This window comes from Emys orbicularis, chromosome 7 (genome assembly GCF_028017835.1).
Source record: "Emys orbicularis isolate rEmyOrb1 chromosome 7, rEmyOrb1.hap1, whole genome shotgun sequence".
In the NCBI taxonomy this organism is placed as follows: domain Eukaryota; kingdom Metazoa; phylum Chordata; order Testudines; family Emydidae; genus Emys; species Emys orbicularis.
The window spans coordinates 98075034-98101404 of record NC_088689.1 but is presented as its reverse complement, the minus strand read 5'-3'; the positions used below and the strand labels follow the sequence as shown (position 1 = coordinate 98101404).

The following is a 26371-nucleotide window of genomic DNA, read 5'->3' as shown; positions in this document are numbered from 1 at the left end:
AGTTCTGGGTTTATATCTCACAGCTCAAAGGAATCTCAAGTATCCTTGCTATATATCTTTGCCTTTGTCACTGGTTCAGGATAATTGTCCTTTTACCCTTACCTTCCAAGAAGATGGGACCCAGACCTTTCTCTCTCTGAATCTGCTCACTACTTTCTTAAATAACTCCCTTTCCTTGAGAGCTAAGCTCATCATAACTGGCATAGACGAAACACATTGCTAACCTAGTACCATGAACTCTGCCTGATGTGGCTCTGTGAAGACCCAAGCTGAGCTGAGAAGTGTATTCAGGTTTCAGAAAGCCTCGTGCATTTGCACATCTTGCAGTAAGAGACCAAAGATTTTCCATTAAATGAAGGTAAGAGTATTTATTTAGTGCACATTATCAAGTACATGGAAAAGTAACTTCTTAGCAACTAGCTTTGACAATACAAAGGTTTGTTACTGTCTGTGCTGGCCTTGGGACTACACCAACACTAGCCTGCTACTGCATTTTCATGGTTCCTCCCAGCCCGTGGACCAACAGCAACTACCTTATAAACATGCTATTGTCATTGCACACTATGTATGAATTTTAATTCCATCAGCATCCTTTTAAATGGTCTCCAAAGGGAAAGAATGTACTTCTGAACAGAAACTTACTGGTGAAATTTTTTACAAACTCTCTAGGAAATGACTAGAAAAGTACTAGGGTCTTGATTACTCATTGGAATGTGACCCTTTTGTGCAGAAATGTCACTTGTACTTTATGTACACCTTATCCTGTTTGAATATAGGATGCATTTTCTGTAAAAGGTTAAACTTTCTTTAAATCTCCTCCTCCAGTGAGATTTGTGGAGATGCGTATGTAACCAATTTGAAGGTTTTATCAATACTTGATTCAGCATTTACAAAAGCTAATACACCTGATAACCAAATCTATATGTGCTTCCAGGTGCCAGTAGTTGTATATTTATAGTAGATGCATTAATGACACACTACAGCAAGTGCTGTGACTGAAAGAAGTAATGCTGCAATGTAATTCTAAACCATTATCCTGCTGGCACTTTTTCATTATTCTGCAATGTTGCAAAGGTAGTTTCTTACATTCAAGGAGAGGAAAGAAGAAAAACAGGTTGTCAGTTTTTCAACTAGAGAAGGAAAGTTCCATGCTGCTGTATGCCATGGAATACTGCCATGCAGGATCAAAGGCAACCACCCTCTGCCAAAAATCACCACTGCCCCTCCACCTGAGCTGAAGGCTTTAACTCTTAAGTGACTGAATTAAAATATTTTAAAAAAATTAACTATTTTCCCACTATAATTACCCTGCCTGCAGACAGTATATGGAGTAGAAGTCAGTTCAATCTTCATGGAAATCCATCTAGAAGGAAGTTAAGGAAAATAGTTTTAAGAACACCCCATGCACTAAGTACACCTAAGAACAGCCATACTGGGTCAAACCCATAGGTCTATTTAGCTTAGTATCCTGTTTTCCAACAGTGATTGCCAATGCAGGTGCTTCAGAAGGAATGAACAGAACAGGTAATCATCAAGGGATCCATCGCCTGTTGCCCATTCCCAGCTTTTGGCAAACGGGGGCTAGGGACACCATCCCTGCCCATCCTGATTAATAGCCATTGATGGATCTCCTCCATGAACTTAGCTATCGTATATACTTGTTCATAAGCTGAATATTTTGGGTAAAAGAGTGATGCATCAAAGAGCGGTGGTCGGCTTATAAACGGGGTCTACACCAAAATGTGATGATTTTAAACTCTATGGAATCATTGAATTGAGTATCTAATACCTTGTTGTTTTGCTTACCTAGAGTGTCTGCAGGCATGGAGCCCCTCAGCTCCCTGTGGCCGCGGTTCGCCCTTCCCAGCCAATGGGAGCTGCGGGAAGTGGCGTGTCCCGCCGCTCCCATTGGCTGGGAACGGCGAACTGCGGCCAAAGGGAGCTGAGGGGCTCATGCCTGCAGACACTCCAAATAAACAAAACGTCCCGACCCACCTGCAGCTTACCCTGACTGCAGGGAGCCAAAGTTTGCCAACCCCTGAAATATAGGGTCGTCTTATGAAAGGGTCATACAGTTTTTGCTATTTTTACCTAACCATCTTGGGGGTTCGGCTTATAAATGAACGGGCTAATGAACAAGTATATACGGTAGTTCTTTTTTGAATCCTGTTATAGTATTGGCCTTCACAACATCCTCTGGCAAAGAATTCCACTGGTTACCTGTGTGGTGTGTGAAGAAATACTTCCTTTTGTTTGTTTTAAACTTGCTGCCTATTAATTTCATTTGGTGACCCCTAGTTCTTGTGTTATAAGGAGTAAATAACACTTCTTTACTTTCTCCACACCAATCATGATTTTATAGACCTCTATGGTATTCCCCCTTTAGTCGTCTCTTTTCCAAGCTGAAAAGTCCTAGTCGTTAATCTCGCATCATACAGAAGCTGTTCCATACCCCTAATCATTTTTGTTGCCCTTTTCTGTATTTTTTCCAATTCCAATATATCTTTTTTTTTTTGAGATGGGGCGACCAGGTCTGCATGCAGTATTCAAGATGTGGGCGTACTATGGATTTATATAATGGTAATATATTTTCTATCTTCTTATATATCCATTTCCTAATGATTCCCAACATTCTTGTTAGGTTTTTTTTGACTGCCACTGCACATTGAGTGGATGTTTTCAGAGAACTATCCACAGTGACTCCATGATCTCTTTCTTGAGTGGTAACTGCAACATTTTATACTCCAAGAAGCAGTACAGGTACTCAGCACTCCTTCCTCTCTAAGCACAAACCTAAACTTGGCTTACTGGCAGTTGCTTTGTCATAGATATGCCACAAACTATAAACAAATGGAACTACATGTGCAACTCCAAATTTTACCCTATTTAGCATTGGGCCAAGTAGCATTAAACGGCTTGTTACTAGCTGATACCTTTATGCTAGTATTGTGCCAATTAAGCAGCAGTCACTTCCACTCACTACCATTTGGCTAAATCTATTCCAATAAAGCAGTGTTAATAGTTCATAAGTACACAAGAAAAATCAGAAAGTAACAAGTGATCAGTCAGGCTACCCAGCTTGAGTCCAGCTAAGGGAGCAAAACGGCTACCCTTCAGGAAACAGGAAGGCAATAGAACATAAATGGTGGCATTCATATGCAAGAATGAAATTAGGACTATGAATTGGAACAAATAACTAAAGGGTGTTTTTGTTGTTTAAGACAATTAATGATAGCTGAAGCTGGAAACCAGTGGGGATTTAGGCATGAAGTGGCTGAGCTGCTAGGAAAAATGTATAATGCAGGGGTGGCCAAACTTACTGACCTTTCGAGACACATACGACAATCTTCAGAAGTTCAAGAGCCAAGGCGGGAGGCACCTGCTGGGGCTCAGGGCTTCAGCTCCAGTCCTGCTGAAGTCCCAAGACCCCCTCCTTGCTGCAAGGCAGAGGTCCCGAGCTCCTCTCCCCTCCCCTCCCCCCAAAGTCTGGTAGGTGGAAAATGGGGGGGGGGTGTCTCTGTGAGCTTCACTTTAACTATAAAGGAGCCGTATGTGGCTCGCAAGCCAGTTTGGCCACCCCGGTATAATGCTTTATTAAAATCATTTTTTTGGATTGGAGAATATTAAATAGTGTACCTATGTTTGGTAACTCCCTAGAGCCTTTTTTCAATCAGTCAGTCTCATTTCTGTCTGGTAAATTAGTTGAAAGGATAACTTATTAAAATACCTAGATCATATTAAGATAGATTCCAACCAACAAAGCTTCTCCAAAGAAAAATTGTCTCATTCAGCTATAAAAATTATTTGAATGTGTCAATAAGACAGTCATTGAAAGAGAAATGGGTGCTATACTTTGTTTTCAAAAGGCTGTTGACAAAGGCCCTCCCTGGAGGCTAATAAAGAAACTAGTGCTGATATGAGATGTGAAGTACCATCCTGAATCAAAAACTGGCTTAGAGTAGAAATAAATGGTAGTGTGGCCAGAGGTTGACAGTGCTGTGATCTGAGGTTCTGTATTAAGAGGGGTGGTGGTAATATATTTATAAATGATTGGGAAAAGGAAGTGAGCAGCCACGTGGCAAAATTTACATATGCCACAATGTTTTTAGGTCAGTAAAGACCAGAAAAGACTGAGGAACTGCAGAGGGCCCTAACCATGCTAAGGGAGAGGGCAACCTGATGCAAAGTAATGCATGTTAGGAGGGGAGTCTTTAAACTACTTCTGTACCTTACTGGATTGTAAATTAATTGTATCCACTCTAGTGAAAGCCCAGGGCATCACTGTGGACACTGAAGACCACTGGTGAATGAACAGCAGCAGTCAAATAAGCAAACAAAATGTAGGATGCATAAGGAATAAGAACATAAGAACATAAGAAAGGCCGTACTGGGTCAGACCAAAGGTCCATCTAGCCCAGTATCTGTCTACCGACAGTGGCCAATGCCAGGTGCCCCAGAGGGAGTGAACCTAACAGGCAATGATCAAGTGATCTCTCTCCTGCCATCCATCTCCATCCTCTGATGAACAGAGGCTAGGGACACCATTCTTACCCATCCTGGCTAATAGCCATTTATGGACTTAGCCACCTTGAATTTATCCAGTCCCCTTTTAAACATTGTTATAGTCCTAGCCTTCACAACCTCCTCAGGTAAGGAGTTCCACAAGTTGACTGTGCGCTGCGTGAAGAAGAACTTCCTTTTATTTGTTTTAAACCTGCTGCCTATTAATTTCTTTTGGTGACCCCTAGTTCTTGTATTATGGGAATAAGTAAATAACTTTTCCTTATCCACTTTCTCAACATCACTCATGATTTTATATACCTCTATCATGTCCCCCCTTAGTCTTCTCTTTTCCAAACTGAAGAGTCCTAGCCTCTTTAATCTTTCCTCATATGGGACCCTCTCTAAACCCTTAATCATTTTAGTTGCTCTTTTCTGAACCTTTTCTAGTGCTAGAATATCTTTTTTGAGGTGAGGAGACCACATCTGTACACAGTATTCGAGATGTGGGCGAACCATGGATTTATATAAGGGCAATAATATATTCTCAGTCTTATTCTCTATCCCCTTTTTAATGATTCCTAACATCCTGTTTGCTTTTTTGACCGCCTCTGCACACTGCGTGGACATCTTTAGAGAACTATCCACGATGATGCCAAGATCTTTTTCCTGACTCGTTGTAGCTAAATTAGCCCCCATCATGTTGTATGTATAGTTGGGGTTATTTTTTCCAATGTGCATTACTTTACATTTATCCACATTAAATTTCATTTGCCATTTTGTTGCCCAATCACTTAGTTTTGTGAGATCTTTTTGAAGTTCTTCACAATCTGCTTTGGTCTTAACTATCTTGAGTAGTTTAGTATCATCTGCAAACTTTGCCACCTCACAGAACATATTCTATTGCCATTATGAATGGGTCATCCTCATCTGGACTACAGGGTGGTATTGGTTCTCATCTCATCTCCAGAGAGAGAGCAGAATTAGAGGGGATTCAGAGACAGGGAAGGAGACTGATTAAGATGCTGGGAAAAATACATATGAAGAGAAACTGAAAAGATTGGGACTGTTTAGTGAGACATGATAAAATTATATAAATAAGTGACTGGCATAGAAAAGAGATCAGAAACTTCTATATTAATAACAGAACAAGAGGACAATCAAAATTGAAAGGTGGCAAATTAAAAGCTGATAAAAGGAAATACTTTTTCACACACACACTGCATCCCTTAGCCAGTGGAACTTGTTGCTGAGAGTGGAGCAGCATTCAGTAAGAACTCAATGTTTACGTGGGCTGATGCTCTCACCCTTCCAACTATGGAGATCTATGTATCAGGAACGTGTGTCAGCATATCCTTCCAAGCTGGAAAGTATGCCCAAGTCAGTCAGAAGATGGAGCACAGCATACAGGACCCAGGTTGAGTGGGTAGATCAGTGGTCCCCAACCTTTTTAGTCTGGCGGGCGCCAGACGACAAGCCACGGAGGACCGTGGCAGCGGACGAGCATCCGCCGAAATGCCGCTGACAAGCGGCAACATCAATAGGCGTCGCTGCCGAAATGCAGCCGAGAAGCAGCATCAGCCAGAGGCGTCGCCACCGAAATGCCGAAAATCGGCAGCATTTCGGCGGTGACGCCTCTGGAGGATGCTGCTTCTCGGCGGCATTTCGGGCAGATGCTTGTCTGCTGGCCAGTACGCGGGCGCACTTAGACCCCCCAGCGGGCGCCCTGGCACCCACAGGCACTGCGTTAGGGACCCCTGGGGTAGATGGACAGATGTTGGGTGCATCCTAAACCCTCAGGGTGTGTCACATGACTTGTCCCCAAACACTGGCTCCACTCTGGTGGGTGAGGAGTGGGGCAGAAGCAAAAAACCCCTCTCCCCGAGAGGTGTGAAGAGCATAGTAGGTGGATGGGGCAATGGAAGTGCTTACGGCAAAGATAACTGTCCAGACTCTCAAAGTGACTGAGGTGCAGGGGGAGACTGGGATATTAGGACAGCATATACAGACTCCATTCCCATCCTCCCCCCTGGCTGGGGCTTGGTGGCACAGAACAACTCCAAGAGACAGACCCAGGCTGAGAAAGCAAATCTTAGTGTATGCGCAACATGCTTCAGGTGGCAGGTGACCAGGATTCATCACCAAATTTGGTCTGCTGGTTGGATCATTAACTGGCCTGGGCCAAGTACTGATGGGAAGTGCAATGTGAATGCTAATCCATGCCCCTTGGAAAGCACTGATGTAACTGCCCACCTGAATATTTTTGTTGGTTTTGCAGTTTGGCTTCACCAGGGCCGAATACTCTACACTGCCTGCACACTTTTAGATGGCAGAGGAAGCTTGGCATACATGGGTGTAGTCTGCTCTGCACAGCTCCAAACCTGGGACACAGCTACCTTTCCCCATTCAGCAGAAAATCCCCCCTGCACCATTAGCTCCTAGTCCTCCTTCAACAGAGTGATTCCCTGCTCCTCAGTGCACCTGTATGGCCCATTTAGCACAGAGAGCTCTCCATAACCAGATGAAATTGCAATTTCCAAGTGTACTTTAATTTCCCATGCCAATAACAAGAGCATTAGGGTTATAATCCCATTCCCAAAGCAGGCCTTGGATTGAAAACTTGAGTGCTTCTGAAAAGGAATGGAGGAGAGGGGGAATGGTGGGTTCCTGAGAGAACTTTTCACCCTGCAAACCCCCAGTGGGAAGATGAGGTGTCAACTGTCCTGCTACTATCACTGGTCTTCTGGCCCTTGGAGGGGATGAATACCTAGCTTAACCTTAATACTCCTCAGGATTGAGTTTCCCTCCACCACACAAGTCCACCATACTCTCTAAACCTCCCACCACTGTGGTTCAACCCAAGGGGAAGTTAATTACAAGCCCCACCAGCTGCACAGGAAGCAATGAGGCCTGTAAGGGCCATGCTCTGATTGGCTGCCGATTATGTCAAAGCCCAATCCTTTGGGGGAAAGGAGAGCATGTAGATGTGGGACCCTGCACTTCAGTCATTTACACCAGTGCAAAGTCCTAGCACATCACAGCAGCAGCATTCTGCACCCCGCTGGTACTGGTGTCAGAGACCACACAGCCCCCTCTTTCTCCAAAGAATAGATGGTAGGAATCCGGCTGCCTCTGTGTGGCATTCAATTGAGAAAGGGGGATTTTCACACCAAGTCTGGCTGCTTATTTTTTGTCTAAATGGGAGCCGCATGCTTTAGAAAAAAAAACTGCGTGCCAGTCACTATCAAACACCTGAAAATCTGCCTCCCAGTATTTAAATGCATTAACAAAAGGAGATCCAAGCAAGGGGAAAGAAGTGCATCTTTTGCAAGACAGCTGCCTGGGGGGAGTGGAGGCATATTTAGGCCTGAGAGAAGCCTGCTGTGGACTTTAAATGTCTGGTCTGATAACATTTAACAGCATAAGCAGAACTGTGTATGTGTAAGAAATTGTAAAATAATGTTTGTAAGAACAAGAAAAGATAAGTAACTAAAAAGCTAGAAAAGATCGGTTTGAACTAACACTAAACTTGTACTGCCAGAGGAAGGGAGTTAACGTGGAAATGAGAGCCTAACCCAGATGTATAAGAAAAAATAAAAACGTATTTATGTTTGTGTAATAGAGGGAAGTTGAAACTGTATTGTCCACTGCTGAAGGCGACTATGATGAGATCAACCTGATGATCTTCCCACTTGTAACTGATAACTACCTGCTGAGTGTTTTGCCTTAATAAAGATTTTAGCTCCATCTGCTGAGTAAGTGAATCTTAATCCACTACCACCCAGCCTAGCAATCATGAGAGGACATTAATACTTGAGCTAAAAACGGCCCTTCTGTTGGCTCAAAACCACCAGACTATGCACAAGAAACCACACACTGCCCTCTCTTGCCTGTAAAGGGTTAGCAATGAGCTTACATCAAGTCTGCTCCTTTGCCAGCCACACAGATTTTCAATGAGCGTATCTGCTCTGGGTGCAAGCTTCTGCCAAAACAGGAAGAGGCAGAATGGATCACACTTGGGGTTCATCTACTCCAGAATCTTGTCTCCAAGAGCAGCCAACAGCAGATAGTTCAGGGAAAGGAAATCTGCAGTAGGCAGTGATGTGATAACTGCCTCCCTGTAGTTAGAAGTTGGCTTGTGTCCTCATTGCTTCCAAAACACCTGCTTATTTTTAATGTCTTTTCTAACTCTGATTATTCTCATTAGCTATGTAAGTGTCTGATATCCTGAATCCTGCAGAGCTTATAGCCTCAATGCTGTCAAGTGGGGATGAGTTATATAGGCTAGTTCTACATTATCTGGTGGCTTGCAAGAAGTGAACTGTGGTGGAATTCAGTCCCCCATCACTTAAATCTGCAAATAGAAATTGGACGTATCTTTTTAAAAGCTATGCTTTAGCTCAACCCTAAGCAATTGGGCTTGATGTAGAAATCACCAGGTGTGGTTCTCTGGGTTGTGAAATACCAGTCAAATTAGATGATCAGAGTGGCCACCTCTAGTATGAACATTCATGAACTGAGCAGGTGCCTGCATGAGCAAAACCAACACAATTGTCACTCACTTGTCAGTTTCTTAGCCCAAAGGCTGACTCGTATTTAGAGTACCCTGAATGCAATATTGAGGGGCTCCTCCCGCTCCAGCTATTTGACAGTAACCCACGTCTGTAACTCAGAATGTTTCACAGGGAGGAGAAGGGCTATTGTCTACTGAGCAACCTTGTACCTCAAGGTGTGTGTTTTCTGCAAGGGTGGAGTCTTTCTTGAAAGCAAGCAGCATTATTATTAATAAAACTCACTGCAAGAGCAACTAGAGGCTAACCAGCTCAGTCTCACCATGCTAGGCACTGTGCAAACAATTGTGTATTGTAGGAGCAGCTAGGGACCCCAGCATAGTAAGCACTGTATAAACACACAACATAAAGAGAGGCCCTGCAGTAAAGGACCTATAAAGAGACATGGCAAACAGAAGGCAGCATGATAAGCAGCAGTCAAAGCATCACACTTGCTTAATGTTGAACTTCTTGTACATTGCATGGCAGAGGCGAGCTTTAAGGAAGGGCTGTGAAAGTTGACATAAGTGTTGAATGTTTACAGAAAATGCACAAAGAGCTTAGGTCCACACATCAACAGTATTTGAGGATCCACACCTTATTTTTGTTGCCCTAATGTAGCCAGATAGGCAGTGATCACCAGCTGCATAAGGCGGCAGTTTTTGGTATGTGTTAGTTGGAGGATAAGGGGATGATGGCTTTACAGATTTGGATAGGGAGCTTTTCCCCAGAGGAAAAGGGCAGCATAGGCCAATGCACAAAAGTGGTGGTGTGAGAGAGGGAATTTAAAAACACAAGAGAGTGGAGGAGTGTAGAAAATGGCCTCAGATGGGAGCTGTTGAGGCTTGCCCTATTTCTGTTTTCCTACTCATTTCTTCACTAGACTAGATTAGGTAGCTAGATTTGAGGACATCAGGGATCTTGAGACAGGGTGGCGGCAGCAGGAAACCCCACCCCCAGGAAGAGAACCAGCTAGAATGGCCCACTCAGCAGGCCACAAGGAAGCAAGATTTAGTAGCAGGATGGCTATGAGGCAGCTTTGGATAAGTTCAAAAAGCTAACAAAGTACAAGGGGAGCAGTGGTTGGGAATCACACTGCCCTGGGGAAAAAAAACCGTCCTCATTCTAAGCCTACACCAGCTCAACTGCTGTGTTTCTTCACTGAGCAGATAAGGCCCTTGTATGTCACCTTTAGACATCAGAAGTTAATAGGCAAGGTACCTGACTGAGAAGGCAACTGCTGTGAGTGTACCTCCATGTACTCATCCGGGAATGCACATCAAAAGCATTTCTTGTATCCACACTATTTGTGCAGGATCTCACTCAGGCATTTACCCAGCTCAGGAGCTTTTCCTCTTTTGCAACTAGATCACAAACTGCCACAAGCCACCTCCTCACCCGGCCTTCCTTGCAGACTACAGATTTGATTATAGAGTGGTGCTAGTAAGACAGTCATAGAGTAGACTAAACTAGATGGAAATAGATTTGTTCAGGCACCTCCAACTCTGAACTTGGCTCATGCCCTTCAAGTTTATCAAAAGAGACATACAGCAGCTTCTCTCTTCAGAGGGATTTGACAGAGCTGGGCTGACAGCAGCAGGGTTGCTGCTGCAGAGATCTACTTACCTCCTTATATCTTTTTCAAACTGCAACTTCTTCACAAGAGGAAACTGCTGAGAAGCAGTGAGATCAGCCTGTGGCTCTTTCCCCATGCAGCATGGACCCTATACAACCCTGAAGAGGGAATTCCACATCAAAGCAGAATGAATAAGGCTGTAAGTCCTGCAACAGCTGACTGCTGAGAAATTCCTACCTACTGTTGCCTCTCAAAGGGTATAGCTTAGACCTAGATGATGCTCAGAGGTGAACTGGAAGGGACTATTGCATAATCCAATGGCTGAGGACTCTGGAGACTTGAGTTCAATTGCCAATTCAGCTACAAATTTTTCCTACTGTTACTGAGTCCCTACTCCTGCCCCTTGTCTTGTCTATTTAGACTGTAATCTTTGTGATAGCTATATGTATTTACAGTGTCTACCACAATGAGACCCCCACTGTCCTTTGAAGTTCCAGGCACTACTATAATAGTGGCTTAAGTATTTGGTCTTGAACTGTTTCATTCCATAAAATCACTCCCACAAGCTTAGACTAGTGCACCATGCATGGTTCTGGTTTACACAAGACACAAGTATACTCTCATCTGTTACAAGTGTTTATTTTGCTGGAAAAAGAGAGGCGGTCAAACGATGCTAAACTTCAGAGAGAAGGAGAGTTACAGGTTATATTCCAAAAATAATGTTGGGGCAGAAGAGACGACTCCAGACTGCAGGCTAGAACTAAGGGGAGCAGGCTTCGCAATACTACGTTAAGATTAATATTTCATAGTTAACTAAGACTGGTTATTCACCTTTAAAAACAAATATACTATTAAATAGGCAAGCTACAAACTGAACTGCAAGAGGAAGACAGTAATCCCAAGCACGTCTCCAAAAAAGAGTAAACTAGCACTGCAACTACTCTAGCTCAAAAACTGGGCTTAAATTGGGTAAAGGGTACTAAGGTCCCAAAGAGCAGCAAAGAATAATGGCTCTAGGGTCATGGGAAAATAAGAGGCCAAAAAATTATTCAAAGCAATTTCTGAAAAATAGAAAAGGAAGTTAAGTTACTTTTCACTACACTTTGAAGAGAGACAAATGTCCATTAAGAGTAAATGCATTAGCCGTGATCAGTATGCTTTGAAGCCCAGCACAGTTTGACACGTACGATATAGATTTCACGTGCAACAGGAACCCGACGTCCAGCCGCACATATCCTACCTGAAAGATAAAAAGCACAATTCATTCAAAGGCCTAAAGACAGATTTCTGCCCTCAAATACACTCAGGCCACCTTGAGTCTCCTGTACAAAGAAGAGGTGCATTTCCTAGAGAAGAAGTCAACCTATCTGTTCCTGAAAGTCACAAAAATCAACATGAGAAATCCTTAATGGTTATGGCATTAATGAGGTTCCTGTTTCCAAGCTCTGTATTAATTGGGTCCAAAACCAAAGACATAAAATTGGGCTTCATGTTTACTTCTTGGTCTTGGCTGTGGTTTGGTCAAACAAGTTCAGGCTTTTGCTTTTACCGCGAAGAGCTGCTCGTTTATAGAATTCATTGCATTTATAGAGAAAACCACTTCTTGTGTAATTATACTCCATTTATTTCCTCTGTTAGAGGCAACTGTATGGAAACTGACCTCCAAACTCTGAAAAAAACTAAGATTATATTTGTAAGGGAATGGGTCCTTAATGACCAATGACTGAGTTTTGAAAAAAGTTACTCCAGACCATGTGCAGGCAGCCCTCCCACACTGGAATCCATTTCAAGTTCTTTCAGTTAAAAGATTAAGTTTCTAGTTTTTAGACAGCCTTCCTAAACTGACCAGTACAGCATATCTCTCAGTCCGCAGACAGATCTAGTGGTTCTGCTGATGCTCATCATTTTGCCCAGCAGCAAAACAAAATTAACTAAACCGATTCTGTTCATAGCTGCTGTTCAGAACTCCTTAGGCAGAGCTAGGAAGCCAACAACCAAGTCAGTTTCACTTTACAACTGCTTGGCAAAGCAAACACCACAGCAGGGGCTGGAGCAGCAGAATCTTCATCCTGGCCCTTCCCTACCAACAGCCAGCTGGTGTGGGGAGAAGAGAAAGCTCCTTTTTCCAGTAGTTAGAGGGCAATGGAGCACCAAGCCAACTTGACCTCTAATAGCCAGAGCCTGATACCGAAGACCTAATGTTCACATGGAGCCCAGGATGGACATCCTGATTAAAATCCCTGTGCCTGCCCCCACTACTGGGGTGACAAGAAGAGCACAGAGTGCTTCCATCAGTACATTGACCTGGTCCTTTACAACAGGACCTACTTCTAGGTGGCAGGGAAGATTTTTTCCAAGGACAGAGAGTAGTTCTGCTTCTTAGAATGTGCCTAAACATTCTATAGGAGGCATCTGCTGTGCTGTAGCTATTGGTATGAATGGGCCAATTAAACAATCACTGTAGTTTAATACAGTTAAGTGTAGCATTCAAGTTATGGCATTAACAAAACCCTGTTCAAATATCTTCTCTGAAATGCAGTAGCATCAAGACCTCCAGCCCATTTAGAAGCTCATCTTCTTGCTGTGGATCTAAGTTTCCAGAACATGGACTAAAAATAGCTCCCCAGGTTGAGGTTGTTCTTGCTCACAATTCAAAGATCGCTTGAATTAAACAAGAAGAGAGAGAATTAAGAAATCAGATAGCTCAGTCTCCAGAAGATTTTGGGTGAAGTCTTCAAAAGCACCAATATGACATAGGAACCCAAATCAACAGGGGTTAGGCACTTTTGAAAATTTTACCTTTTGGCCTTTAAACAATGGCCAAGAAATTTAGGTTTAAAAACCCCATTTACTTTACACAAGATTTCTTTTAATAAAGTTTAAAGTGCCCGAGGACCCTACTTGCAGAAACTGCTTCCTGAACACAGACTCTCAGCAACTGACTTTAGGGATTAAGGGTAAAATGTTCCAAAGTGCCTAAATGATTTAGGAGCCTAAATCCCAACAGACATGGTGTCTTGTATTCAGCTTGGTGTCTTCTTGCACTGAAATTGAAACTTATTACAAGATGCATTGCAACCCTACATGAACCTAACTGCTAATGCGCTTTTGAGAGAGGATGCAGAATGGCCTACTCAGTGGGGGAATCAATAGATAACTCTAATGCACAACAACAAAAGCAACTCCTGGAAATGCACTGCCTGGGCCTCTTTTGCTGTAATCAGATAAGTCATTGAAGAACAAAACGTGCTACTACCTGGGCTAAATTCAGCTCAGAGTACAATGCTGTTATTTGAGTCAGAAACTTCTGATCTCTCTCATTACTTTTACATTTGAACCCTGGCTACATGCAAGAGGAGCCCTGGCAGATTCCCAGGTCCTTCCCGCTAAGAGTGGTGCAATGACAAGGCGAGAACCTTTATGCAAGGTGAGCTGAGTGAAGAATCCAACCCTGTAAAGTGAAGTCCCTCCCACGACAACAGACTGGTAGGAGAACTGGACACACCAGCTACACCAGGTGTGTAAGAAGGGGCTCAGATTTAAGCTGAGAATTCTAATCCTCAATCACCTGTCAAATCCTCTGGCCTCTCCTAGGTCACCTACTATCACTGGAGGCCATGCCACAAGCTTCCAACTGTTTAAACTGAGACAAGTTAAAGCAGTTGTGGGTGAATGCTCCTGTTCCTCGGAAGCAGGCATTATGGTAAACAGGATGCTCGTTGGCAGGAACAAACAAGACAGTGACCATTGTCCTCAATGTAAGACATTCTCCTGACTCTCAGGCAACTTGCAAGCTCCAAATATTATTTTGTGAACAGTATTTGTGGTAGTTCAGTCCAGTAAGACAGTGCCCCTGTCCTGAAGGCCTTAACTCCCCGATTCATCTCTGCTCCTGAGGTCCCAAGAGGAGCAGACAAGTGCCAGTAACTTCTTTCATCTTTGACTCGTTCAACGCATGTGCCCTCCCCCTTCCTAAATTAGACTACTATAGCTCCCTCTCTGTGGGGGCTCCCACAAGGCCATTGGGAAGCTTCATCTAGTACAGAAGAGACTGCTCAGAGGAAACTAGACCCACGCTCCACACAATAGTTGTAAGTCATTTCACCTGGAAATTCGTGCTCACTGCAAGTTACAATGCCCTAGATATTCTGGGTCCTAAATAGCTCCCCACAACATCACGTCCCAGTACAAGAGTTTGAAGGAACATCACCACCAAGGGGGGGGGGCAGAGCTCTCAACAACCCTCTCATCATAAATCTGAGCTTATTCTTAGAGTACAGTGACAACTGTAATCATGCTCTGGCCTTTAACTGCAGGAATTTGAATCCCCTTGACAATTAATCCCCTGGCTGTATCCCCATAATTCCATTTCTGGTCTTATTAATGTAGCTGTACAGTAGCAGCATAGGTAATATAAAACATGCTCTACTTGGGGGGAAATGTTCCAAGCCCTACATGTACACCTGTTTCAGTTATATGCACAATGCACTAGATACTCTGGTGACAGATACCTCAGAAAAACATGCATTATTTCTGGACTTGACTCAGTTTACATTTCATTTTTACATCCTGGCTTTGGAAAATGTCTACTTCCAAGTAAAAGGCCTGATGTATGATTGATTTAAAATCCTAACAAGGGTCAAAGCTTTGCCAAATGCCTGACAAGTGAAATTCAGAGTTTAATAGGTGTAAGGCACTTTTTGCTAGCATCCAGTGATACAGGGCCAAATGTGCCCCTGTAGCACCATGTATGTTAGGTACTTGGAACCTAGGAAGAGGATCCCCATGTCCTCAAAGTATCAGGACAAAAACCGATGAACTAGACCGGAAAGTGCTCTCACCTCCGACTCAAAACGCAGAGTACCGCGCCCTGTCCGCATACGACTCCCGCCCGAACCGCTGAACATCGTAGAGGGAGGCCCGAGCGACCGACGAGACTGGAGACAGCTGACAACGTTCATAACCGTACGCCTCTCCGACGGTGGTGGCCGCGGTTGCCGTGCGACGCAGGGGGCTTCTATCCCGGGTGTAATAGGTGGAGGATGCGGCTGCTGCAGCGGCAGTTGCAGCTGCAGCTACTGCTGCTGCTGCTGCTCCCGGGGTTGGCAGCAGCGCTCTATCGTAAGGGTCTAGGGTAGTAGTGAGGCGATTGGCCATGGCTGTGGTGGCGGCCATGGCTGTGGTGGCGGCCATGGCTGTGGTTTGTACTTGGGAGTATTGCGCGTACTGCGAATACTGGGCCATTGTTTGCTCTGCATAGGCGTCGTATGCAGATGCCGTAGCATAGGGCCTCACGCGATATCTTTTGTAGTAGTCGACCATTGCTCCATACCCATCATCGTAATACATGGTCTCCCCATAGCCCGCGGGGTAGGGAGTGCGCACCGCTCCGTACTGCTCATTATAGGTTTCGGTAAAGTCAGGCACTTGCCCCGTGCGATCTACTGGACACTCTTTAGACCAGTGCCCTTCTTTCCCGCACCGATAGCAGCCACTCTTGTCTCCCATCCCGGGCGCGGTCCTGAGCCGACTGGTTGACAACTGCACGTGCATCCGCTTGCCTTTAAGAAACAGACGCAAGAATGGTTGCTATAATAAAACTGATGCCACATGGAAAACCACAAGATTTGTAACAAAACAAAGCATATTAAATCTTGATTTAAAATGTATCAAGACAAGCTGATCGATTCACCCCCTCAGTACATCTAACCAGATAGCTACAATTATTGAGCATTCTGCCCACGAGTCAAACCAACAATTTTACCCGTCAGCTTTTACAGGATACTGGCTCCTCACTGTCTACTAAGATTTACCCCCATGAAGTGATGCAGAGCCCCAAGAACAGACAGAACTCCCAAGAACTCCAGTGATTGTATCTGTCTTGGAATAGTTATTGATGGAACTCCGGAAGGAAACACATCCTGACAAATCCCAAGATGACTTTTCAGAAGATATCCATATAATGATTGTCAGAGCAGACCAGAAACAACACAGCATGAACTACCACACTTAGCAAGAGGGTTCAAGTTCAAGAAAGTTACATACATTGGCAGCCCAAGTACAATTCAAAATGGTCTAGACTCTCTGGCTTCTACTTCCAGGCCTGGTGAAGGCTGGGCATTACCAGAGACGTACAATAAGCTCACACCACAGCAATCTTATGGCAAGCGATTTGCAGAGCAGCTAAACAAAAAGGAGCCACGTGCCCACCATCCAGGCCACAGGGGAGACCAGGAGAAGTTAACTGGCAGAAAGGGCACGGGGATGGCTCCTACCAATGTCCAAAGAGATCTTTAACCCCCTTTTTAAAACACAAAGCCCGCAGCACCTGATGGGAAAAAGTAGCAGGATGGATATAGCAGTCATGGGCTCTGTGGACAAAGCATTGTAGAACTATTGCGTGTGCTTGTGGTTTTCCATTGCTTATGGTCAGTTTTGTGGAAAAACATTTTCCTCTGACACTGAAGTCAGGAGGAGCTGCTCTGAATGTCAGGCCACTTATTTAGATGCCTTTACAGCAATCTTGATATGCAAGTTTAGACTGTCAAGTTTGAAAGCACTAACCAAACTGTGTAAGGCAATCTTTCCATGCAAGTTAGCTATAAGCCTCTGGATAATTAACAGTTTTGTAATAGCAATTTGCTCTTCCACCTCAAATGAAAAAGCTACACACGAAATTTCTCACACTGCAAGCACTTTGGCTGCATGTTTAGTCTGCAAACCTAACCTAGAACTAACTTGCTGTTCTGTTTTCAGTATCAGTGAGTCCTGCAGAACTCAGTGCTAGATTTTTCTTTGGCAGTTTTCTTTGCCAAGATGTCTCAGCTGATTGCATACAGCAAGTGAGCTTCTCCTTGCAGAGGAGACAATCTATTCTATTTAGATTCATATACCATGCACCTTAGAACAGCAAGAATGCTGCAGTTGCATGCTAGATGTAGATGATGTACTACAAAGAAAGTGGATTTGCCAGTTAGCCCAAAGCAAAGGAGCATTTCAGACCAAAAACGGTCTACTTGTCACTCGAAGTTTTGACTGTAGGACAAGAGACTGAATACAGACACTACAAAGGAGTTCTTGGTGTGAAACAGCCAATACTTCAAGGAGCATAATGTAGGGATCCTTGTGGTTTTGGTATTAAGGTCAGATTTAAGTATAGCACTTTTGCCGGCTAATCTGAAAAATATTTAATTGTTTGAATTACTGAGTTACTTGCTACTTTCAGTGTATTAAAGCTATTTATTGATCACCATTCTTGTGCTTTGCAATGTACAAAAGCAGAGGTGAGAAGGTCCCTCCAACCGGGTGACACTGAAGGAGCTTCTGCACTTGAAGCTGGAAAAGAAAAAAGCATTGTAACCACAACATGCGACCTCTATCTCCGACATAGCATCCGGCCCTCAGCAATGTTCAGAGAGTCAAAGCCCAGATTATATTCTACATCAAGAGCCACTATTTCAGTTAGATGTTACAGAACATAAATCACAACAGAATCCAGTAATCCTTTAGCCAGAAGGTCCATAAACAGTCCCAGTTTAACTGCACAAGTTTATGGGTGATCTCTTGCCAACTTGACTTACCTTAAATTACAGAGATATAGCCAGTGTTTACGGTAGCAAAGCAACTTACCACTATGGCACTTACCTGACAGAGAAGGACACCATTGCATTCATCCTCTACGGTGCTTCACATCAAGTGTTTGAGACTGATACTAAACAGGTAGGAAAGTGCTGTAGGCTCAGGGCTGGAAAACTAGTTATACGATACTTGACCATAGCAACCTACCGAATAAAGCCAATCCTCTGCAGTGAGAGTTGAGCAGCCCTTTTTATATTCCATTTTATCATGAGGGATGGACTAGATTAATCCAAAGGCACTTTCCATGCTACTCCAGTGTAGATCAGATAGACTTGTCACATAGAATCCTTAAAAGAGTGTATATTCTCCACAGCAGTCTGCCAAGACATCGCATGGCCAGAAATACCTCTGCACAGTTCCAGTTAAAAATAGCTATTCTTAGACAGCTGTCAGGAGCTTGAGGACACTATTTGGGTGTACATTTGACTGAAATGAGCATGACCTCTTGTTCTCAAGCATTTCTTTGAAAGAGTCCCATCTGGGCCTTCTGCCTTAAACATCACTTCTGCGAAAGGGACATGGTCTGCCAGGATGCATATCTGTGAAGATGGTCTGGGCGCAACATGGCCAACTTCCTCATGTTATAGATCAAGTGTATCATTTTCAAAAGTGCCCAGGGCACTTTTGAAAATAGGTCTTAAGAGGTTAAGTGACTTTTGTTTTTGAAAATGTTACCCCTAATGGTGCTTGTGTTTTCAGAATCAAGTAATAAAGTCCCTTTCAGAAAAAAAACACAAGTAACTTCATCTTTTATATATTCTAGATTTCACACACACACTATGGTGTAGCGTACCATACTGGCAGCCCTCAAAGCTGAAGTAACTTATCTATAAAATAGGTCTGGCACTACCGGTGCCCACACAATGTGCCAGCATCCCCACCCAGCCAACATGTCTCAATCCTGACCTGGAGGGCCACTTTGAAGAGGGGGGGGGGGGTTTAATCCTCCATGGCCAGTTCAATCTTTGGACTTTCAGGGTTTATGAAAGGTGATACCTGTTCAACAGGAACTGGGCTGGGACCCACCAAACTTATTTAATGGGAATTATGGAAGTGCTATGAGTAGGCTTGGAGGAATTTGATTTTTAATAAGAAAACCTCTATTTCTGTACATACACTAACCAGTGGAAAAAATATTTCCATCGATAATTAAAATTTACAGATAGGCAACATAAGAAAAATGCAAGTTCGATATAATGCATTTTCACCTATAATGCAGTAAGATTTTTTGGCTCCTGAGAACAGCGTTATATCGGGGTAGAGGTGTAACTATTGTCTGACCCTCCCTCCCCTAATTTCACACAACTGTGAACATTTAAAGCATTTTTTTAGATTTTTGTTAATTTAAAATACTATCCACCAAAATATTATAAAAATAAAATTCTGCCAAGCCTAGCTTTGGGGTGTTAACAGCTTTTGGTCACGGAGCCTGGGACAGAAGAATTAGTGGCAAGGTGCAAAACACCCTTTGTTTCATAGTCTGAAGAATATAATCAGTGAGAGAGTTCTATTTCTGCTTGTTACTAGAAAATGGAAACCAAATGTCTTAGCCTACATACGGTGTGGAGAAGTTTATTAGTAGAAACACGAAACAAGCGCTCATGCATTAATAGCAGCCCTGCTACAAGCTTCAAATGGCTAATCTCCCTAAGATCCCATTAATTTCTATGTAGGCCATATGGGTATATGCAATGCAGCGTTTTAGACCCAAGACAGTCAGGCCTCCAGGCACACCCCCTTTCTTTTACAGAGCTGCCTAAAGATACACCTGGCTGCTGCTTCTGCTTCTAAGAGAAGACAAATATTCTGTTCTAAACAGAAGAGCAGCTGTTTCTTTACTAGAGATTATGTCTACAAACCCTTAACAGGTTAACTTTTGGGGTGAGGTGTTGAGAGATGCAGCATCACTTTCAATGGTTGTACCAGACATGCCCGTTAGCTGAGGTAGAGCTTCACAGCCTAACTCCCAAGACTAGATAGGGCGTACCCATTGTAGGACCCAAAGATCTGTGCACAGGTGTAACACGACAGTCTACAAATCCACTTGCTTTCCACATTGCACTAACAGATGGCTTTGTACTGCTGGAGCAGAGACAGCTCTTGCAACCAAAACATTGGGAATGACAAAAATTGCACATCTGTTTTGTTGCCACTGCTCAGTGTTGATAAATGGAAAGTATTCCCTGCTATGTGCATTAATCTGAACGCTTACTGAGTTCCTAAATTAGCTGGATCAACTCTGTAAGAGATCTGGGCACCACTCTGGGCAAGTCAATGGAAACCAGTGTGCAGTAGCAAAGTGCTAAGGTACGTAAGGGATGGGATGGAGAATCCTGAAGATATAATGCCATTCTATAAATCACTGGGACACTTCCACCTAGAGTATTGTGTTCTATTTTGGTCACCCCAGCTCCATACAGTATATATCAGAAACAGATGAGGGCAAAAGACAGGTGATGAGAATTATGAGCCTGAAAAAACTCTCATATGAAGAGATTAAATGAATGGGACCGTTTATCTTAGAGACAAATGAGAGAATGAGATAGGAATACACAAAACAACAAATGGGATAGAGGCAGTAGACTGGACGCTATTTACCCTCTCATCATACAAAAACATGGGGATATTCCACAACACTGATAGGAGCAACTTTAAAACAGGTCAAAGGAAACACTATTTCCACACTGAGCACAATTCACATGTGGAACTCACTACCTCAAGGTATCACCAAGATCAAAAACTAAGCAGGATTCAAAGAGTATTGACCATTTACAGGGATAAGGATAGCCAGAACAAGAACAGTAAGTGTTATAAAAAGATCTAAGTTTTGGAAGAGATTTAAATTCTTCTGCTTCAGGGCAAGAGCTAACCTCTGCTGGGGTCTAGTTATCCCATCAATGCTATTACAGGGTCCCCTGAAGCTTCTGCTAAAGCAGTTGGTATTGGCTGCTGTCAGAGACAGGATACCAAACTAGAAAGACCACATCTCTGATCCATTCTGGTAATTCCCATGCTCCATAGCTCAAGAGTTCCAACAGAACAAGTCAATATCAATTCATCCCCTACCACGAACTCCCATTTTTTAGTTGATTAAGTCAATTTGTCTCAGGCTAAATTTGTAGGTAGAGTCTTCAAGATATCTTTCAGTCTCTTTACAATGCTTAAGGCAGCTAGGGAGGTTTTAAGTAGGCTTGGTAAGTCAGTCAGTCAGCTGACTAGTCAAAGGTCAATTGATCCCCTATTCAGTCAAATACTCCAGCAAGATTGCCATGGCCTACCATTTTGATTGCATTATGGTGCCATTCTTTCATTTTTAGACCTTCTACTCCTGAGGGAATTCTGCACCAAAAAATTAAAAATTACACGCACAATATTTTAAAATTCTGCAACAATTTTTTGTCAATAAATAAATGTAGCTCCAGCATGGCAGTGGGGAGCACAGGCCACTCACTGGCTGCACTGAGGTGGGAGATCACCCTGAAGCCCCCACCTCCCGCGGTACAGGGACTCAGCAGTAAGGCTGCACCTGACCTGATACAGTGCAAGGGCTGGGCCTGCCCCAGAAACACCCTGGGGCTCTGCCCCTCTGTGCCAGGTGCACCAGATGTGGGTAGGCAGGCTCAGCCCAGCAGGATCTAAGTGTGGAGGGGCACCAGGTGTGGGACAATCTGGGTGCGGTGGCTCAGTGGGAGATCTGGATGCACAGGGGTTCGTTGGGGGGTTCCGGGTGCAGGGGCAATGGGACTCTGCAGTTGATCCAGGTGAAGGTGACTGGGGTTCAGCAGGGGGGTATGGGTGTGGGGAGATGGGGGGCTCCAAATGCCAGGGGAGTGGGGGCTTGATGGGGTGGGGTCCAGGTGCAGCTGCTTGGGGATCAGTGGGATGGAGGCCTGGGGGGGCTCATCAGAGGGGTCCAGGTGTAGGGGGGTAGGGCTTGTCAGGGTGAGGATTCGATGGGCCTGCTTAATGGGGGAGCCCCAGCTGCGGCCAAGGGGATGCTGCATGCTGGTCTCCTGCTCCCCCTGCGATTCCCCTCCCCTCACTCCCACATTCCCCTCCCCCTGCCCTATTCCACTCCCCTTCCTTCCCCACTGCCTCTTCCCCCACCCTCCCCTCATTTCCCACCCCATCGTGGGCACTCACTGTTGCACAGAAAACAGGAAGGCTCCTAGCACACAGAAGGGGAGCACGACTGGCACTAGGACCCAGGAGGCAGTGTTCAGCCGCAGAGTCAGGGGAGCCAGCCTCCTTCAGATGGGTAGCTCTGTGCATGCAGAAATGAGGGGGGGGGCACCGGCTTGTAACCCCATGTGCCCCCCCACTGCATCTGTTTCAAGGGGAGCAATCCCCCCCAAAAACCTGCACTCATCGTTGTGCCCCCCCCCCCCAAGCGCTTCCCTGTTTTCTGCAGGGAAACACAGGAATTCTGGGGGGGGGGTACAGGGGGACACATTTTCTGGGGGTGCCCAGTCACGCAGAATCCCCCCAGGAGTAACCTTCATTTCACTTTTTTTCACATTCTTCTGAGTTAAAGTAACTCAGTTAAGTAACTTGTTTTTTTTGTAATTAGGCTAACTGTCTAAGGCTAAACCTATTGGAGACTTAACAACTTACTCTTGTTTGTTCCTGTTCTAATAAATTGGTGGTTTAAAACAAAAAAATTTATGGACCAGTCTAATGTCTAACACTGGTCTTAACCTTATAAAGATCAGGAATGCAAGTCTGATCTTCTTTGGTTTTGCAGGACTACTGGGAGATCTCAAAGCTCTAACAATTTAAAGGAGAAATTAATAAAGGCTTCCTTATTCAAAAGGTTGACTGTTAACTCCTAATGAACTTCAGTTATCAGAGAAAGACAAAGTTGTCTAACTAAAAATCCCTTCTCCTTTTGATACCTCAGCTTTCACTCTTCACTTTTGTGAGGTCATCACTGTCTCATGATTAGAGAACTAGACTCACACCATAAACAAAACCCAAATTTCTGGTGTAGAAAAAAAAAACCAGAGTTTTAATTTAATAAATCTGTTCAGACCAACTTTATGCATCATAAAAAAAGCAGACAAGCCCATTTCCACCCTCCACGGAAGGAAAGATCTCTTGTTTAACACCTTTTTATAATTGCACAAAGCTTTAAATACTCCTAAAGATGAGGGACCAACATGTCTGATCTCGTGCAAGCTCCTGACACATTTCTGCCATGCCCCACAATCTCAACCCTGCTATTCAAGTCCTGGGCTTCCGCAAACACACAGTTCTGCCCATGAAACTCAATCATGACCCACAGTGCCCCCTGCTATTCCAGACCTGGTCTCCCCACAGCTACGTCAACACCCTTCAATCTCCTGTAACACTTTTTCAACCATAACTGCAGCCACAGGACTATTAAATGTATGACAAACAGTTCTCCAGAGGAGCAGCACTGAATTACCTAGTTCATTAACCAGACATGTACTTAACTGAAAGTATTTCTCAAATCCAATGAAAGCACTTTTCTAACTTGAACAAAAACCATGGTTTATCCAATTCCTAAACAACTCCCCAAGAACTCTGCACTTCTTGTTGTGTTAAGCATCTACACTGAAAAACTCATCCAGACAATATGATCAGTCTGAACGCCACCCAGGTACTCCATTATTCATTTAGCACAATTAGGACCCCATGACCAACAGATTTCCACCTGACCTGATCTTCTGGACAGAACCTGGCGCTACCTAGTCCTAGCGAAGGCTGCACTTTCCCTGGTTCATGTTTCACCTTGGAACTCTGTGTTGTCTAGGCCCCTGATGGCCTCCACCGCATCCTCAGCCCGCTCCATGTGCACAAAGGCATAGTCCTTCACTATGTCACACTCGATCACTGGGCCATACTCTTCAAACTTGGCCCGCAGCTCCAGGTTAGTGCAGGTAGTGCTGATGTTGCCCACATGCAGCTTGGTGGACGCCTTGCTCTTGTTCTTGCTGGCTTCCACATTGATGCAGACACCATGCAGCTTGTGGTGATGCAGGTTACGGATGGCATCTTCGGCCGCTGTCTTGTCTTCGATGTGCACAAAGCCATAGTTTTTGATGATGTCACATTCCAGCACCTTCCCGTACTGCTCAAAGAGCGACCGGATCTCTTGCTCCGTTGCCTCCCGGGGCAGATTCCCAATGAAGAGTTTCACCATCTTGGCAGAGCCTGGCGGAAGAGGAAAGTGGTTTAAGGAGAAGCACTCATCCAAGTGCAATGCTCTTTTACATCTCTGTACTTATATGACCCTCTTCACCACAGTACTGCCCCCATTTTATAGATGCAGGAGCTGAGGCACAGGGTAGATTAAATGACTTGCCCAGGGTCACGCAGGGAGTATAGCTGATCTGGGAATTGAACCCAGGTCTCCGGAGTTCCAATCCAGTATCCCATCCACTAGACCAGGGGTAGGCAACCTATGGCACGTGTGACAAAGGCAGCACACGAGCTGATTTTCAGTGGCACTCACACTGCCTGGGTCCTGGCCACCGGTCCGGGGGGCTCTGCATTTTAATTTAATTCTAAATGAAGTTTCTTAAACATTTTTAAAACCTTATTTACTTTACATACAACAATAGTTTAGTTATATATTATAGACTTATAGAAAGAGACCTTCAAAAAATGTTAAAATATATTACTGGCACGCAAAACCTTAAACTAGAGTGAATAAATGAAGACTCAGCACACCACTTCTGAAAGGTTGCCAACCCCTGCACTAGACTATCCTTCCTATATAAGCTTTACTAATACTCTTTAGTGATAGGGTCCTATCCACGTAGTCTATTTACATGAAAGCTAAGTACAATCAGGAGAGATGACCCATGTCCCATTAAAATTGTTCTTGACAATAAAGTAGGGAATTTGGTACCAGTGGCTTCGAATGGGGTTCTAGGCACTTTGCTGTTGGAGATGCACCTTTTGTACGGAAGAACTAAGGCCTGGACCAGCATAATTCATTAAGATCCTATGGTACATTTTGTATAAACAAAGATGGTAACTGCAGTCTCCGGGTCAAATCCTAACTCAGATAATTGCACTCTGCTTCCTAAATCCTCTCCTTGCACATTCAATAAACTTTTGTTGTTTGCTAAAGGGCTGAGCATAGTTTGGACATAATGCCTCTATTTCAAGGACCTTACAATTTTATCCACACTGGACAGGAGTGAAAGTATGGTATGGGCTTCCTGCACTGCTCTGGTGATTTAGCTGCTGGGGAGAAGGTGCAATATTCTGATTTTGGAGGTGCTCAAAGGGGACAGATGAGTTAAGAGGAGTGTGCACGTGCAAACACCCTTGTCTCAGAGCTGCAGCATCTTACATGCATTTTAAATACAACACCTGCTCTGCCATCAACACTTTAATCCACTTCCTTCCTTATCCCCAGACCCTGAGCTACCTGATCATCTGCATCCATGCCACCTCCACCCCTATCCCACACCCCCCTCTTGCCCTGTATCCTCTATACATAAAGCCAGGGCCCTCAGCACCTCTCCTGCCCTGACCCCCCATGTACAGCACAGTCCAAAGCCTTCATTGCTATCCCATATATTCCCGTTTCCCATATACACACTATCAATGGCCCTCATTTTCCTCAGCTGCCCTCCACCTCTGTAACCTCCCTTGCACAGGCAGCTCAAAGGCCTCACGACATCCATTCCCCATCCCCAGTTCCTCCCCCATACACATCCAAAGCCCCCACTGGGACCTCTCCCGCCCCATACTCCCCCTACACACACAGCCCACCTCAGTATCCCCCACCGCCCAGCCGCTCATACTGAGCCCTACCCTAGAGCCCCACGTCCAAATAGTGCCCCTTGCTCTATAACCCTCCACCTCCAATCTGGGCCCTCACGGAGGCCCCTGCCCATTGGTCCCCATCCCCCCACGCACAAAGCAGCATCCCGCCCCAACCCACCGACACGGCCTGGGCCCCCGCCCTCCCCACATCCCCCTTCCCTCGCGTGCCCACATAGCAGTGCCCCAGCACGGCAACACGCCGGCCCCAAACGACCAAGACCAACCTCGCCAGCGACCGCGCCTCCTCTCCCCGCGAACCACACAAAATGTCGGCTACAGCAGCGCGAGGCCCAGTCCCACC

General features: G+C 44.6%; 1 protein-coding gene across 5 annotated transcripts; it reads right to left on the bottom strand.

Annotated features, from left to right (window-relative positions):
* Window positions 1–1198: 1198 nt before the first annotated feature.
* Window positions 1199–26371, bottom strand: LOC135880920 (RNA-binding protein 4B). 5 transcript variants are annotated; one of them, XM_065407308.1, is made up of 4 exons: window positions 26295–26371; window positions 24019–24441; window positions 15468–16187; window positions 11779–11866 (listed from the first exon to the last, which is right to left on the bottom strand). In XM_065407308.1, the coding sequence occupies exons 2-3, from the start codon at window positions 24428–24430 to the stop codon at window positions 15475–15477; spliced, it is 1125 nt and encodes a 374-aa protein (XP_065263380.1). In that variant the 5' UTR covers window positions 24431–24441; window positions 26295–26371; the 3' UTR covers window positions 11779–11866; window positions 15468–15474. The 5 variants fall into 5 exon arrangements, with proteins under 5 accessions (XP_065263385.1, XP_065263383.1, XP_065263380.1 ...); XM_065407312.1 differs by lacking the exon at window positions 15468–16187 and adding an exon at window positions 17877–17961 and having other exon boundaries at window positions 11793–11866; XM_065407309.1 differs by lacking the exon at window positions 11779–11866 and adding an exon at window positions 17877–17961 and having other exon boundaries at window positions 15997–16187.